The following is a 15,589-nucleotide window of genomic DNA, read 5'->3' on the forward strand; positions in this document are numbered from 1 at the left end:
CAACTTGACATTCATCTCAAGCCCCATTTTCAACCAAGCAGTCCAGTTTGGATCAGTACGGTTTGGTACAGGTTGGATTGGTTAAACCGGATCCTGTTTGTCCAAAGCCAACCGTGCCCCCTTGTGGTAGGCAGGGTGTAAGCTGGATGCCGATAGTCATATCAGTAACATAATAGTGTGGCGCCATATTAGTGCGACACAGTGTACTAGACTAATAAATCCAACGAAGAAGAAAAATGCGACACAGTAAACAGAAATGGAAGACATCCAACGATGTGTCTTCTTTGTGATTTCTGTGAGGCTGTTTGTTACAAAGAGAAGGGTGATAGGACAAATATAGTGACAGTTCTTTCAACCTATCAACAGTCTATATTGGATTGGATTGGTTTTTTTTCTGGCACCCCAATGGAAGGGTCCCAAAAAGTGACGGTACAGGTTGGTAATTTTGGGACCTGTCCTGGGAGTAGTCAACGGCAACGTCACAAAATGTAAATGTGTGACATACCACGACAAAACAAACTGAACCGCTTGGTGGAAACGGGGCTTTACAGTGCCAAAAGCTGCGTTTCCACCAAGCAGACCGGTTTGTTTCGTCTCGGTACGGCGCACATTTTGTGGCGTTACCGCTGACTTAACCTGGGGCAGATCCCCAAATAACGGAGACGAGCTGTCCCAATTTTTGGGACCCTTCCGTATGGGTGCCAGGCTGAACGGATCCGCTCTCGCAAGGTGGAGCTTCAACACGGCAGACTGTTGACTGGTGGGAACAATTGCCACTTACCCAGACAGCGCCTGCATTTCTCCTAGCAGCACACAGACTTCTCTGAAACAAAGCTCGATTGCACTTTGTATCAAAGAGCTACATGCCAATCACAGAGAGGACAAAATGCTGCATGTCTTCCATCTATGCTCTATTTATTGGCGGGGTAAACACACACACACAAACTGCGTCGCGGATCAGGCTTAACTGTACCCAACCATGTCAAACCGTACTGAACCGAACTGGACTGCTTGGTGGAAACACGGCTGTAGAGATGTAAACCAACCTGAAGCCTGCCATCTTGGCCCCTGTGCAGCATACGAACAACAATTGCTCTGCACAGGTACGTTAGTACCTCAAAACTTTTCACTGTCCATAGGAAAACTACAAAACCAAGTTCTCAGAAATCTCCACTTTGGAAGGTGTGATTGAAAACATCTCTAAACCTGATTTATCTGAGTTCACAACAGACAGAGTAAAGTCAGTGACATCCATCTTCACCCTTTATGTTCAACATATAAAACGTCTTATTCCAGTTGAATGTCTCATGAGTCACTCTTTAAGGTGAGTTTTCAGTTTATCTCTTTTAGTTTGTTATCATTCTCAGATCTCTATAAGAAGACCTCACAGCTCAAGGTAAAGCTTTGATGTAAAATCTCCTTTTAAGGGCTTTTCAGTTTTCAGTGACAGTGGTTTAAAAAAAACAACTATTAAAGGCAGAGATATTTACAGGAAACCACCCAAACAATATCTGAAAGATAAAGTGTCATTGTCTCAGCGGACATTTCAGTCATTACCTTTGTTTTCCACAGCTTCAGAGTCAGACAAGGTTCAATACCTCTTCAGTGGCTTTCGTCTCCTTCTGGTTGATCCATTTATTTCAGTGAGGGACATTATGCTGTATATACTGTATACTGTTGTACCTTTAGAGTGATTGTGCTATTACTCACATTTTTATATTCCCACCATGCTATAGCCATCTATTTTATGCCTTTTTCCTGCTTCCTCCTGAGCACTTTTACACAAATTCACTGTTCTTTTCTTCTCCAGTCAATTTCCTGCAGCTAGTGGGGGGTACTTCAAACTCCCATAGTCCCCCTTCCATTCAGACACTGCCTTTCTTTTTCGTAGGAACACTCACCCACCATGTTTTTATTCTTAAAGCTTAAGAAAACCGCAAAATAATGATTAATGAAGAGGTTTGAAAAGTGAAGTAAATATTCCAGATTCAAAAGTTACTGAAAGGTTTGCAAAAGAATAAAACACGAGTCAAAAATGTGAGACTGCCCTCGTCTATCTGCGTCATGAGCCAGAAATAAAAACAAAGTAGGTGCTGTTTCATAATTCTGCCTTGCACAGATGTTCTAGTAACGATTAAAGCCCCTGATCTCCCTGCCAAATGCTGCTCATCTTTTCTCACCATTTTGCTTTTCCTGCTTTGCCCGAGAATACGAGCACTGTCTAACTCAATTAGGTCACAGTGATTAACGTGTCAACAACTTGGACCCAAAGTCAACAGGGTACACAAATAGCGCTGAGCACGTCACAGAGACAGAGCAGAATCAGACTCATTGATTGGTGACTGATCAATAACTGGAAGAAGCAATAACAGGGTTAGTGTCAGACTCCTGCAGCATGAAGCTCACACTGATTTCACTATGATTTTCCAGAGTTAGGTGGATGCTTTGATTACATATTACTGTGTCCTATTAAGAAACTGTTTTTCGCTGTCTGGCTCCCTTTTTTGAATTGAGGGACGCAACAGCAGTGAAGCAGAAACAGCTGTTTAACATTTGTTTATTAAGAGCTTCAAAAACAAGAACATTTCTGTGCTACATGGCCCAGTTCTGTAGTCAAACCAAACCATAAACTGAATTCTGATATATTTTAACACAACAGTTATTTGAAATCAGTCGACCCACATTCAAAGTTTAGCTACTGACCAGGGGCCTATGTTTTAGGTGCTGTTAACACGACAAAAGTTTTAGGTTGTAAAGCAAAAGTTTTGTTAAGTTTCGGCCTCTAGTTTACATAAAAACTGCATTGTAGCCAATCATGGATTTTTTTCTGAAACCTTGCCGTGTAAACAGCAAGCCAAAGTTTTCAGTGGAAATGCTGAAACCACACTGCTTATATGTATAATGTATGTATGCGCATACATACAACAGTACAAAAGTACAACTGTCTTTCAACCAAATGTGCATCTGTTGCTCCACTTCGGCACTTAGCATTCACCAATACACCAGATGATCTGCCCAACTCTACTTCAGTGGAGATCTACCAAATGCCGCTTCTGGACAAGACAGTTATAGCGCCAACTACAGGCCTGGCATGCTTACTACAGCGTTTTCAGTCCTCAAGCGTTTCTGTGTAAAATCAGATTTTTTTTCTCTGCGTTTTTGCCTTTTGGAGTAAAACTTTGTGGTGATGACAGTTCTTTAGATCAATGGTTCCCAAAGTGGTCGTCATGAAACACTGATAGAAGGTTGGATAATTCCTTTAAAAAAAAAAAAAACACATTTTCAAAAGTATATTTAATCCATAATTGCAAACAAGTAGACACAAATAGAGGTTTAACCTGATATAAAAACATGCAAACAGAAAATATTTGGTCTGCCTTTTACTTTCAAGACCCCAGAGGTGACTAGGCCAAGATAACAATAGTACCAGTGGAGGCAGATTAGTTTAGGAAATGTAGCCATATGTGCATACAGGTACTCTGATTATCACTTATTAGATAAATGTAGTGTCTCAAGCTTTGTTTGTTTTTTGTTTGTTTGTGGGTGGCCTGTTAGTGGTTTGCATCCGTCATCTGTGCACTGCCATTGTTGGGGCTGACCCTGAGAGGGCTGGTAAAAACAGTGAAGATTGATAATAATTCCATGATGTTTACGCCAATTAAATCATTTATTATTACTATCATTAGGAATTATCCAAGTGAATGATATCCAAAGTTTGAGTGCAGAAGCAATGCAAGAAGAACTGAACAGAGTTTATACAGTAAAAGTAGTGAGCTGTGTGTGTGTTTGGAGTTAAAAAAAAAAAATCAGATTTTCAGTGAATTGCTTATAGCTCAACAGCCAATCAGCACAGAGATCCTTACTTGATATGTAGAATGGATTGACCAGTGTTCTTTATGTTGTCTTCCTTTTTTAAAAAAACATTGGAAAAGTCGTAAAAAGGAGTTTGTTAGAGGAACGCATGAATAGCTTTACATCTTTGAGTACTCACAAACACAAAAATTAGGTGGATTAATTTTGTCAATTATCATGCAAGCAACACCTTTGTGTGCAGAGAGCAAGCAGATGTTTATTTCCCACGCCTTTTGTAAACACGTTAATCTTTTACTTGAAGCCACACTTTTCCCTCTTTATGACACATTTTTTCATTTTCTTTGATATCAAAAAAGTGATAAATCAAATCTTAATTGCAGCCTTTAAGAGGTGGTAGAGATGTGGTCTTTAGCCAGGGCCAAAAGTATCTGTCATTAACTTTGTTTAGCTGCTCTGGCTAAACGTGAAATACTCAACAACTTAAGATGTTTTAAATCTCCTGGTGTTCACTTACTTTTTTTTGCTTCTACTGTGTATCTAAATACAGAACTTCATCACACATTTGCATAACACAAAAAAAAAACAAAAACGAGAAAAACACTAAGACTGGGATTTAATTTTATACTCAAAGGTCTAAATCCCAAGTAGCCTCAAAACAAAATCACTACAGAGCACTCTGCATATGGAGCGAGGGAAAAATAAAGTGAAAGAGAAGGAGGGAGGCGCAGCTGGTGGCAGCCAGAGGACCATCTGTTCATCACTCTATTAGCACAACACACACACACACACACACACACACACACACACACACACACACACACACACACACACACACGCGCACACACACACACACACTCAAACACACGCGCACACACACACACACACACACACACACACACACACACACACACACACACACACACACACACACTCAAACATACGCACACACACGTTCATTGTCAAGCTCTTTTTTGGACTCACACACACAGACATGGTTCACCTTATAGCACACATCTATTTCCTGTCTTTACAGTTCATCATTCTTTCCTGTGTCTCTGACACTTTAAGCCATGAGAGACGGTCCTCACACACCTCTGTCTACCCAGTAATTCTCACAGTCTGACACACCACAGCACACACTCCAGCAGCAGCAGCTTGGTCTACACTGGATGTGTTTTTCTAACACTGTGCAGAGGTGTCACCTTCTTCCATAAGAAGGAAGATGTGTACCACACAGTTCATGGATTCAAACCAGGCGTGGTTTGCTGTGCAGCGTATCAAAAAGCATTGTGTAGGGATGGGAATCGAAAACCGGTTCCTGTTGAGAATCGATAAGAAATGTTTCCAATCCATTGATATTGTTATCCTTTGTGCTTAACGATTCCCTTATCAGTTCTTGACATTGTGCCGGAGCCGCCAGGCCTTACGTCGACTAGTCTGCTGCAGCTATCTTAGCTTAGCAGTTAGATAACGTTTCCCAAGAAGACTCTGATTCAGGATTTTCAGCTTGAAGTTTTACTGAAGAACAGAACTCACAAAGAAATGTACATTACTCTCTCTAAGGAGATTCATATCTAATACATTTGAAATGATATAAATCACCTTATTTATCAAAATAACTAAATATCACAAGCTTCAAGCATTTACAGGAAACTGCATTGATATGCTAGCAGTTAGCATACAACAGTGTAACTTCAGCTTCAGAATAGAATTTCAACTTTCATCACAGAAACATATCACATCAACTCTTTGTAAAAATACTGAGAATTTCAAATGTCAAAAGCTAACAGGCAATTGAAAGGCTCATGGCTGACTTCATAACTATGGAAAGTTTCCAAACAACTTAAACCATCGCTATGACCACTTTGAGACACTAGATGGCCTACTTGTTGTTGACACAGAAAACCTGTAAAGCTACTTTTTGTACCAAGAAATGAACAACAGGAATTGATAAGGGAATCGATAAAGAATCAGATCGATAAGCAGAACCGATAAAGGCATTGGTATTGACAAAATCTTATCAATTCCCATCCCTGGCATTGAGAATTTTATCATTAAAATAAATCAGTATTGGTTTGGTTATTGTGATTGCATCCAGCAAGAGTGTTACACTGTCGGGATCAGGGATCTGGGGGTCCAATTTATGAGGATTTGTTATTTAGCTTCAACAGCCGACAGATTTCAGGGACAGCCAATTTCACCTCATGCTAGAACAAAAATAAAACCAGACACATCCTGTCTCAGAGCAAAAACCAGCCCATGCTTCATACCTCTGGGTTGGATTATGTAAGTCCCTTTTTATCAGGGTGTCTAAATGAGTTTCTAAAGACTCTTCAGCTGGTCCAAAACACTGCAGCTGGCGTACTGACTGAGACCAGGAGGGGAGAGCACAACACACCTGTTGAAGCTTCTCTTCACTGGAACCCCGTATGATCTGACAGGATTTAAAATCCTTCTTCTGACAAACAAAACTGCCAAAGCCCAGGCATCATCCTATCTTAGAGAGCTCATAGTGATGAGTTTTCCTCCTCGATCACGCTCCCAGCACACAGTCATTGCTCGTCATACCTACGGTCTCTAAAAGTAGTATGGGAGGTCGAGCTGTAAGTTTGCAGGCTCTCCTCCTTTGGAATCATCCACCAGTCAAGTAGACGCTAACCCTTACTTTTTGACTAAACTTATAGTTAGAGTTGGATCAGGCCTGGATCCAACACTGTCCCAGCAGATGTCTGTCTAACAGAATTCTGGTTCTGCTCGAGGTTTCTGCCTGTGAAAGGAAGTCTGTCCTTGTCATTGTAACTTCCTAAGAGCTGGAAGTTCTGTACTCATGGTGGATTACGACAGGATCAGACTGAGTCTTAACTCTTTGACTGCACCGGCTCTTACCCTGTCTTGCTGTTTGATGTATGTTAATAATTGAACACAGTAAGGTCTACACCTGCTCTATTTGTAAAGCGACCTGAGATAACATTTGTTGTGAACTAGCCTTATATAAACAAGGATTGATTGATTGAAGTTTGCTCTTTTATTCATTAACCCTTTTCAGCTGCTTACACCAAACTTCTGTCCATGTCTTATCACTCACCATACATCTTTCCTTCATCAGACAGTATAATCTTCCTCCGTCCACATGGTGGGTAGATGGCCAAGGCCTCCTGGAAGCTCTGCTCGATGTCAGGGCTCCAGACTCCCTCAGGGTCCCCGTCCATGGTCTTATCCCCTCCTGAGTCACTCAGCCTGTCCATGTCCTCGCCTCCACTCTCACTGCCACTCCAGCTGCTGCGATCCATAGTGGCGCTCAATATTAACCAGCCAAAAACTGTAGCTTGTGGCTAAGGAGGTGATGTGATAAAAAAAAAGCTGCTTGTAAATTCAAGCAAACGCTTTTACTAATGGTATTAATTAACTCCCAGTAGGATGCGCCTGCTGTGGCTAACTACCACATGAAACGCTAATGCTAACTGCTGCTTCGGCAGTGAAAATGTCTGATGCTTAAAACTATAAAACAAAGACGGATGGTGGTTTGTGGTCAGAAATCCAACTTCAGGAGGCAGGAAGCCTAAAAAAGACAGAGAAGACAAAAAAAGGTGATTAGATGTGATTAACGCTGTGAAAACCAGCTTGTGTCTCAAACATCTTCTCGTTGTCATGTGTACAGGCTTTAAAAGTCATCGTTTCACTAGATATCTCTCTAAGCTAATATTATCTTCTTTTTCTGAAAGCACAGCTTATGACTTCATGTCTAGAAGATGTTCAGGCACGAAAGAAAACACAAGTCAGGCATCAAAGTAAGAGACAAAGCTTCATCTCATTTCAAAAGGGAGTCAACTGCAGCTTTCACTTTACAAAAGAAGAGTTTGTATTTTCAATTTTGGTTTTCCAAATAAGTTGTGCAGTTCTGTGATCAGTCCTGATCACCAAAATGCAATATCTTCTGAATAAAAAAGAAAAAAAAACACACAATGGAAATGGGACAGTCTCCTGTGATTCATGCAGATATTAAGACTGTTTTTTTCTCCAAGAAAATGTTTTGAAGTGCTGCTTTAAGTTTGATAGGCAAATTGTAGGTCGGTATCACAGCTGCTAGAAGGGAAATTATTGCTTCTTTCATGTGGGAAATTGCCTATTTTGTAAAAGTGTTGTAGTTGCCCAACAGCAAACCCACATGCACATGGATAAGTGGAGGAAGAGAATGAGGGAGAGGCAGACAGAGGCCACTACGACACACAGCGACAAAAAGATTTAGAAAGGGAAAAAAAGGAAACTGAAGCAGCTTGCCAGCTGCCTACAATTCTTCTCAAATCCCCCCACGGTAAACAGCAGGGTTGGCGCAGTGCACATCACACTTGTACACCGACATATGCACACACACACACAATTACAGTGCCAGCTCCTTGGGTGAACACATGTCATTTTGTCTGGTCTTATACTGTTCACACTTCCCAGGCTCTGTCCCTTGCCACGGCATGCACAAGCCTGTGGTGTGAAGTGTATTTAAGTGTGTGTATGCTTTTTTGCGTCTGTGTGTGTGTGTCTAATTTTAACACAGTAACACTTGACAGTGAGAACACACATATGCAAGTCAGCCATGCAAAGCAGAAGGCATCACACTGAATGTATAGATGTATGGTCATGTGACAGGGTTAAAAATGTTACATTCTTACCTCCGCCAAGGAGGTTATGTTTTTGGGAGAGTTTGTCTGTTTGTCTGAGAACAACATAACTCAAAGAGTAACAAAGAGATCTCGATGAAATTTTCAGGAAATGTTTAAAATGGGATAAAGAGGAAGTGATTAAATTTTGGAGGTGATCTGGATCACCGTCTGGATCCAGGATTTAGTTTAAGTATTCTTCATCATTGTGAGATAGGGCTGTTTTCACCATATGTGTATATAACTCCACAGTAAATGGTCAGATTGCTTTACAAAACAATACAAGACAAGGTCACCATAATTTCTGACAGATGTAAAAGTACGATCCAGATCCTGCCAATATTCTGGATACTAAGATCTGGATTATGAATTATGTACTGGGTCATCATAATTTTCAACACTGTCAAGTAACAAATAGGGATGTCAAATCCTGGTGTCAGGTATCGGTGTATCGGTGTCCCTCAAAGCTGGATCAGTATTGGTGGGAAAGGGGCCGATCCAGACAAACAGCTCCGTGCCTTTTTTCACTGGCGCTCTCGGATACTTGATTTAAAATGTTTCCTTTGATGCACTTTTTTTTGCTGCATTACCAGTCTACAGGGTATAAAAGTTTACATTTGAATAGACTTTCTATACGTTCTGAAGCATTTTTTTTTTTTTTTGCCAAAATAGTGCTAAACATTTGAATATTCTATAGTTTAAATAAATATTTACTTCAGTTTTTTCATTTACTCATTTTTTGCCTTTTACCCAAAACATTACCAGTCTTATCCTACAGTAGGGCATGCAGGTTATTATTCTACACTGGTATCAGATCAGTATCAGTATGGACTGATACCCAAAGCCCAGGCATCGGTATCGGTATTGGAACCAGAAAAGTTGGATTGGTGCATCCCTACATACCATGCCATTACATATTGCACTCAGGTTGTTGCAATGCTACTTAATAAATAGCTTGAAAATGAGAATGTTTTGTTTGTTTTATGTTTTACTATGTTACTGTCGGCATAATTAAATTTTAATAGATCGGATCGGAATGTAAAAAAGTGTATTGGACCATCTGTAGTAAAAAAACTATAGTACAAACCTGCAACTAACACCAAATTGTAGCAGACAGTCTGCTGAAAGGGAGTATAACATTAAAGTAAGACTAAAGTGTTGGTGGCAATCACAATATGTTGGAGGAGGTCTGCACTCTCTGTGTGCTTTTCTAGTTTTGTATTTACAGAAACGATACCTGTGTTTTCATGTGTGTGTTGTAGAGTCTCTTGGTGAATTTTAATTTTAAGTATTTTTGCATCCAGCCATTCACTTTCTTCTTCGTTGGTGTCTTGTCCTTTATATCTGATTTGCCCCCTTCCCTCTTCCCTTTCCTATGTGGTCTATGTATTTGTTTTATTTATCCTCTTTACTTATGACGTGTTTAATGTATTAACTGTGTAGATTTTTTTTATTATTATCAAGTTTTTATGTTGCATCATAAATGTTATTTTGGATTTATTTAGCTAGCTTACATGTGCATTTATCTGTGCAGGAGTGGAGGCAGGCTGCACTGTTACAGAGACTCTTTCAATGTCACATAGAGTAAACGCAGCAAGAAACAGAGCAAGATCCTGTGTTGGTCATCCTTTGACTGAAGAAAGAAAGTCACACCAGTTACACCCGACATTTAAACCCAGCTCCATGACTTTAACACCTGAGGGAAACGCTGTGAGGGAACAAGAAAACACCCATGGGCTTGAACAGCCATGTGCCACAAACATTTGTACAAGACCTTTGCTTTCCCTATTTTTTTTTCTATCCATCTCTATTTCCTCACACTCCAGCTTTCCACTCATACATGTATTCATTCCTCCAGGAGGTTATACGATCGAGCACAAAGCGCTTACAGGCTTTGATCATGGAGGGTCATGTTACAAGAATCCTCTGATGAGAGGTTTTACAGCTGCCTTTATATCACAAACATCCTCAGAAACACTTTAACTGCATTTTCTGAGTCCATTCTCTATCAGCATGCTCTGTTCTCAATAAATACATGGACGTCTCATCAAATGTGGCAGAACTATTATTTCAGTTTAAGTCAGTGCTTCAGTAAGTACACTACACTGTCACAGAGGACTGACCTGTTATTCCTGAGAGTTTAGTAGAGACAAATACAGATGTAAGAGTAAAACTTAAGCTTTTACTCAAAGGGAGTTTCAAACATGACTGAAAAGAAACCTGCTTGGCGTGTCAACGCTACATGAACCAAGATAACTGTTAATTTTCAGTTTCAGCTATGATTAAAAAAGTGTGAGGATTTTTCAGCTATTCTTCACTTTTAAATGGCTTCTGTAATCATGTATCTATAACAAAGCAGGTCTCCACAGAGATTAGAGGGTGATAATTTGTTTTTTAACTCCTCATAGTCAGTAACGGTAGATTACTATACCAAACTCACTCCAAAACTGAAATCGAAGCAAGTGGTTAATAATTGATTACAGTAGAAATTGTTTAACCGAACTTAAAGGAGCTACTTTCACCTGACAAGAGCTGAAAATGTCTTGTGTCAAGAAATTTAAGGTGAAGAAATACACATGAATTGCTTGTAAAGAGTTGAACAATTCAGGCATCATTTTTGCCTCTTGATTTCTTGAATTAAGACATTTGTCTGGACTTGTCAGGTGAAACAATGGCGACCCACCGTGGACTCCACCAGCAGACTGCACTCCACAAAAGCTGACAATGGACGGACAAAAAGCTGACCTAATCTAATTTTGCGTTCCTCGTTGACATCATAGTTTCATCTAAGAAGGAAGACAGAGTAATGACTAAGCTGAAATCTGAATCACACACTCTGGTTACTCAGTTTCTTACTTTACTGTAAGTCAACAGTTTCAGTTTTGTTAGAACTCTACGGTAAGTTCCTGTAAAAAAGCCTGAATGTTTCAGGTCAATGCAAACTCTCTGAGCTGTTTAACTGATTTAAATACTAACATCCGTCACACAGAGTCATAAACCACCTCTAAGGCTCTGCCACTGTTTTTCTGAAGCCTGCAACGATGATGATGATGCCAATGATGACCTCAAGCCACTGAGGGCAGCAGTGCATGTTGGGAACAATATGAGTCATCAAAGACTGTTTGAAAATCCTGATTCCAAAGGATTTTGAAACACTGCAAAAAACACTCTGCAAATATATAGAATTTAACGTATTGCAAATCAGTACACCCTGTATTTCATTTAAAAAAATGATATACTTTCATAATCAAGCTTCAGCCCCAGAAAAAGTAACATTTTGACTCATGCAGTATTTAGTTTGCTCTCCGAATGGTTCAGCTTTGTCCTGTTTTTAGCAATACAACAACGAATGTCTCATTGGTGGAGACTTTTTTTAATGAAGTCACAACTGTTAAAGCAATCACAGTCACCTTTCAATCTTTATTGAGTATTGTTTATCAGTCTTTTCCTTTTTATTTTTCCAGATTATGTGAATCCTTCAAATGTGTTATTTCTTGAGAAATTTTTAACTAAAATGTATAATGTGCTCACACAGTTACCAACAGAAAGGACATGTTTTCATGCTGTCCAAAAACGCTGAAGAAAATCATGAAAAACAATGTTTTTTGTTTTAACGTTTGGTGTTACGTTTGAATAGTTTGGTTTTGAATTAAGGTTTAAATGATTTGCAAACCTTTAAACTTTTTATGCACTGAATGCCAGCTTTTTCTTTAAATGTGGTGGTATTATTTCACTGGGGAACACAATTTTTGTTGAGTTAGGTCTAACAGATGGTTTTAACTAATTTTTGAGTGCAGAATCCAAAACTGGTCTCTTTTTTTCTCTATCATGCCAAGTTATTGAACTATAGGATCCCCGTTTTCTTAAAAAATATATAAAAAAAAACACTTTAATTAACAGGTATGTGCTTGTTTTATAGAAAGCCTTCAAATATTGACAGTGAAATATGAAAGAAAAAGGCATGACTGCATTATTTTTTTAACACTATTATGTTTTTACAAAGGATATGGCTACTGGAGTAGACTTGATCTGGAGCAAAGGAAATACAGACCTATGTAAATAAAACACTAAGATGGAAAAGTTACAAGTTTTTAAATAACAAAAAAACCCCCCCCAAAAAAAACAGAATAAAACGAACTAGAACTGACAACCATTTGGCTATGGTTACAAGGTTAAGAGAAAAGCAGCACAAATCCTCTTTATTCCTTCCATGCTAGCTTTCTGTTAGCAGATATTGACAGTACTGACCTATTGGGAGCTGCGCACAACTCTCAATGCACTGTCTCAATTGTGACTGCACAAACAAGTTTCCACGTAGCTGTAGATCGAGTCCAATCGTGATCAGCCGACAAGTCTTACTACAGCCAATCAGAGCTGATCTGGATGGTAAGATGTGGAGAAAAAATATGACGTGCTAGAAAAAAACTGACTGCAATTTTGGAACCAGCATGACAATTTTAGTGTTAATCAGCACAAAAATCTAACTTGAAAGATTATTTTTTTCAAATTGTTCCCCAGTGTTGGTTTGGCTTGCCTTCTTGATTTGGCTGAGAGCTCCTCAGGGCAGAGGAAATGGCTGTTACTAAAAGCCTTGACAAGTTTAAAATCACTACGCCATGGAGCATTCTGCCCCTCTGATGACACACAGGCTTTGAGGGTGCAACCCCACTGACCACAAACAAAGACTCATCCCTGCAGCCATTGCTTTAAAACTACTTAGTATCTTCTTATCGTACTGAGACTTTATGACGAGTGGGAAACAGCAGAAAAAAGTTTCAGTGCTCACTGGAGAATCAAAGTGAGGCTCAGAGGGCGAGGATGAGAGGATGTGAGAAGGAGAGGGGCCCCACAGCAGATGGACACTGAAGAGAGACATTAGTCACACAACAATCAACCCCGACTGGTCAACTCCTCTGCACACTGAGCAACCCTCCCCTCATTGTATCTCCCTGTCACCAGGCAGGCCTGGGCCACTGCAGCCAGGACAGCAGGCGTCACGGTGTCAGTGCCAGCCCTCAGGAGAACACACACAGGGCGTCCTGCCACGGTCCTGCAGCTGCCTTGGACTCTCATACTCTCCCTGGGCCGTCTTTCTTCCTCTTCCACTTCTTTCTTCCAGCTCTTACTGACTTCCTCTACACGCCAACCACATTTATATATTGTTGAGCATGCAGTGGGTACGGGTCTCAGCCTTCACACTCAAAACAGGCCAGTGAGGATGTTATGAGATGTTATACAACCAATTAATCTGTGCATACATGTGTGTGTTGGTTTACAAGTTAAATATGTTATCACAGACTAGTGTTTCTTCCACTCTTTTTTTTTTTTTTTTTTTCTGGACCACTCGGCGACATCTGTTTTAACTGCTTCCAACTGTGTACGCACACGCACGCACACACACACACACACACACACACACACACACACACACACACACACACACACACACACACACACACACACACACACACACACACACACGGTTTTGTACAAGAGGATTTTCTCCTAATCCTCAAAGCAAACATTGTTCTACTTTACATTTTTTGTCATGTTTTAATGGTGCCTGACAGTGCCAAATCACATTATTCACCACCTGAGGTAATCTTTCATGTTTTCTGCTTATATAAAAAGGATGTTTTTTAATTTATTTATTTATACTTTTCTTGTTGTTGTTGTTTTTGTTTTTGTCAAGGACCATGGAGCACAAGACTCATTTTTTACTTGTGTGTGACTAAAGCAATCTTGAGCTGAACAGATTCGGAGGTGCTTCATTTGTCTTGACACTTCCGCAGCCTTCACGGTGGACGCCTCATTTGTGAGGGAGGATCATTCAAGAGCACTTCATGTTATTCCAAAAGTCTGAATGTATTTGAATAAAAGATTTCCGCCCTAGCTGACGTTCTGTCAGTTCCCGTCGCTATGGAGACTAGTATGACATACATATGTTTAACACATCCTCTTTGAGTTTAACATCATCTACATTTGCAGTGAATTGGCGAATGAAACTTTTTGAAATAAAGGTGCTCTGCTGCAATTCTGAATAAACGCTACGAGCCTGCACATAAAGGCTTTTTTCAATGCTACTTTTTCTAAAGGTGCCTCAATGTGTAGCTTGAAGCTTTTAAATCTGGAATAAGCTCTTAGGTTCTGAACATAAATGGTAAATTGAGTTGTTTTTTTCTTTTACACTGCTCGTCACATTCACCCATTCATACCACATTCACACCCTGAAGGCAGAGGCTGCTAGTTAGAAACCATCAGTGTAAGCTAATCTATAAGTAACACAAACACATTCACACACAGCTGACCAACAGCAGGGGCAATGTCAGTGTCTTGCTCGAAGACACTTTAGCACTGACTGCAAGAGCTGGGACCACAGCCAGTGACATCATTGTGACACTTAAAAATGGATCAGACGCAATTAATATCATGAGCACGGGGACATTCACTGTCTTGTTAGCATGTAGCTTGTTCCAAGCTTAAGCTAGCCTGATGATAAACCATAGACTGTATATAGAGTGGACAGCCTGGCTCCACCATTTACCATTGTACGGTTTTCAAGCCGAAATACCGCCGTCACAGTCGCAGCCATTGAAGCAGTTGTGCAACCAGAGTGTATGAGGGATGCTGGGAGAATCTGAGTGGAGCCGGGTGACAACAATAATAATATTTTCTTACGAGAGTCTAATCACTATTTAACTCTACAGCCTGACATATTTTACAGTCCCCCCCAAAAAAACACGAGAACGGCAGCTGTCAATCATCGTTAAACGTTACGTAAAACCACATTTTCAACCTCATTTAACTAATGTAAACAAAATTCAGAAAAAAAGAGGACTTGAATACAAGGCAGCCAAAAAACATCTTCAAATCACCACAACAATTGGACGTGGGAAACATTTCTATGAGGTGTATTACTTTTTAAAGTTTGACCACAGCCCATCTGGAATGACTGGAGAGACAGATTTTTTTTTTTACCTATACTGCAGCCAGCCACCAGGGGGAGCAGTTTTTGTGGAGACCAGCAGTTTATGTGATAAACACGAACAGCTGATACGACTCATCACTGTCAATTTAACACAGCTAGGTGAGTTCACTTGGACTATTGGAAAAGAAAAATGTCA

At 40.0% G+C, this 15,589-nt stretch overlaps 1 protein-coding gene across 1 annotated transcript in view; it reads right to left on the minus strand.

Moving 5' to 3' along the window:
* tead1a (TEA domain family member 1a) overlaps positions 1–15,589 on the minus strand; it is a 53,345-nt gene that overhangs the window by 25,971 nt on the left and 11,785 nt on the right. Inside the window, exon 2 of the mRNA XM_074677078.1 lies at positions 6,899–7,372. Within this exon, the coding sequence (XP_074533179.1) occupies positions 6,899–7,103 (205 nt within the window). The 5' untranslated portion in view covers positions 7,104–7,372. The remainder of the gene's footprint in view (positions 1–6,898; positions 7,373–15,589) is intronic.

Source organism: Halichoeres trimaculatus, unplaced genomic scaffold (genome assembly GCF_033239565.1).
Source record: "Halichoeres trimaculatus isolate MK-OKI-2021-1 unplaced genomic scaffold, fHalTri1.1 fHalTri1_scaffold_10, whole genome shotgun sequence".
NCBI classification, from domain to species: domain Eukaryota; kingdom Metazoa; phylum Chordata; class Actinopteri; order Labriformes; family Labridae; genus Halichoeres; species Halichoeres trimaculatus.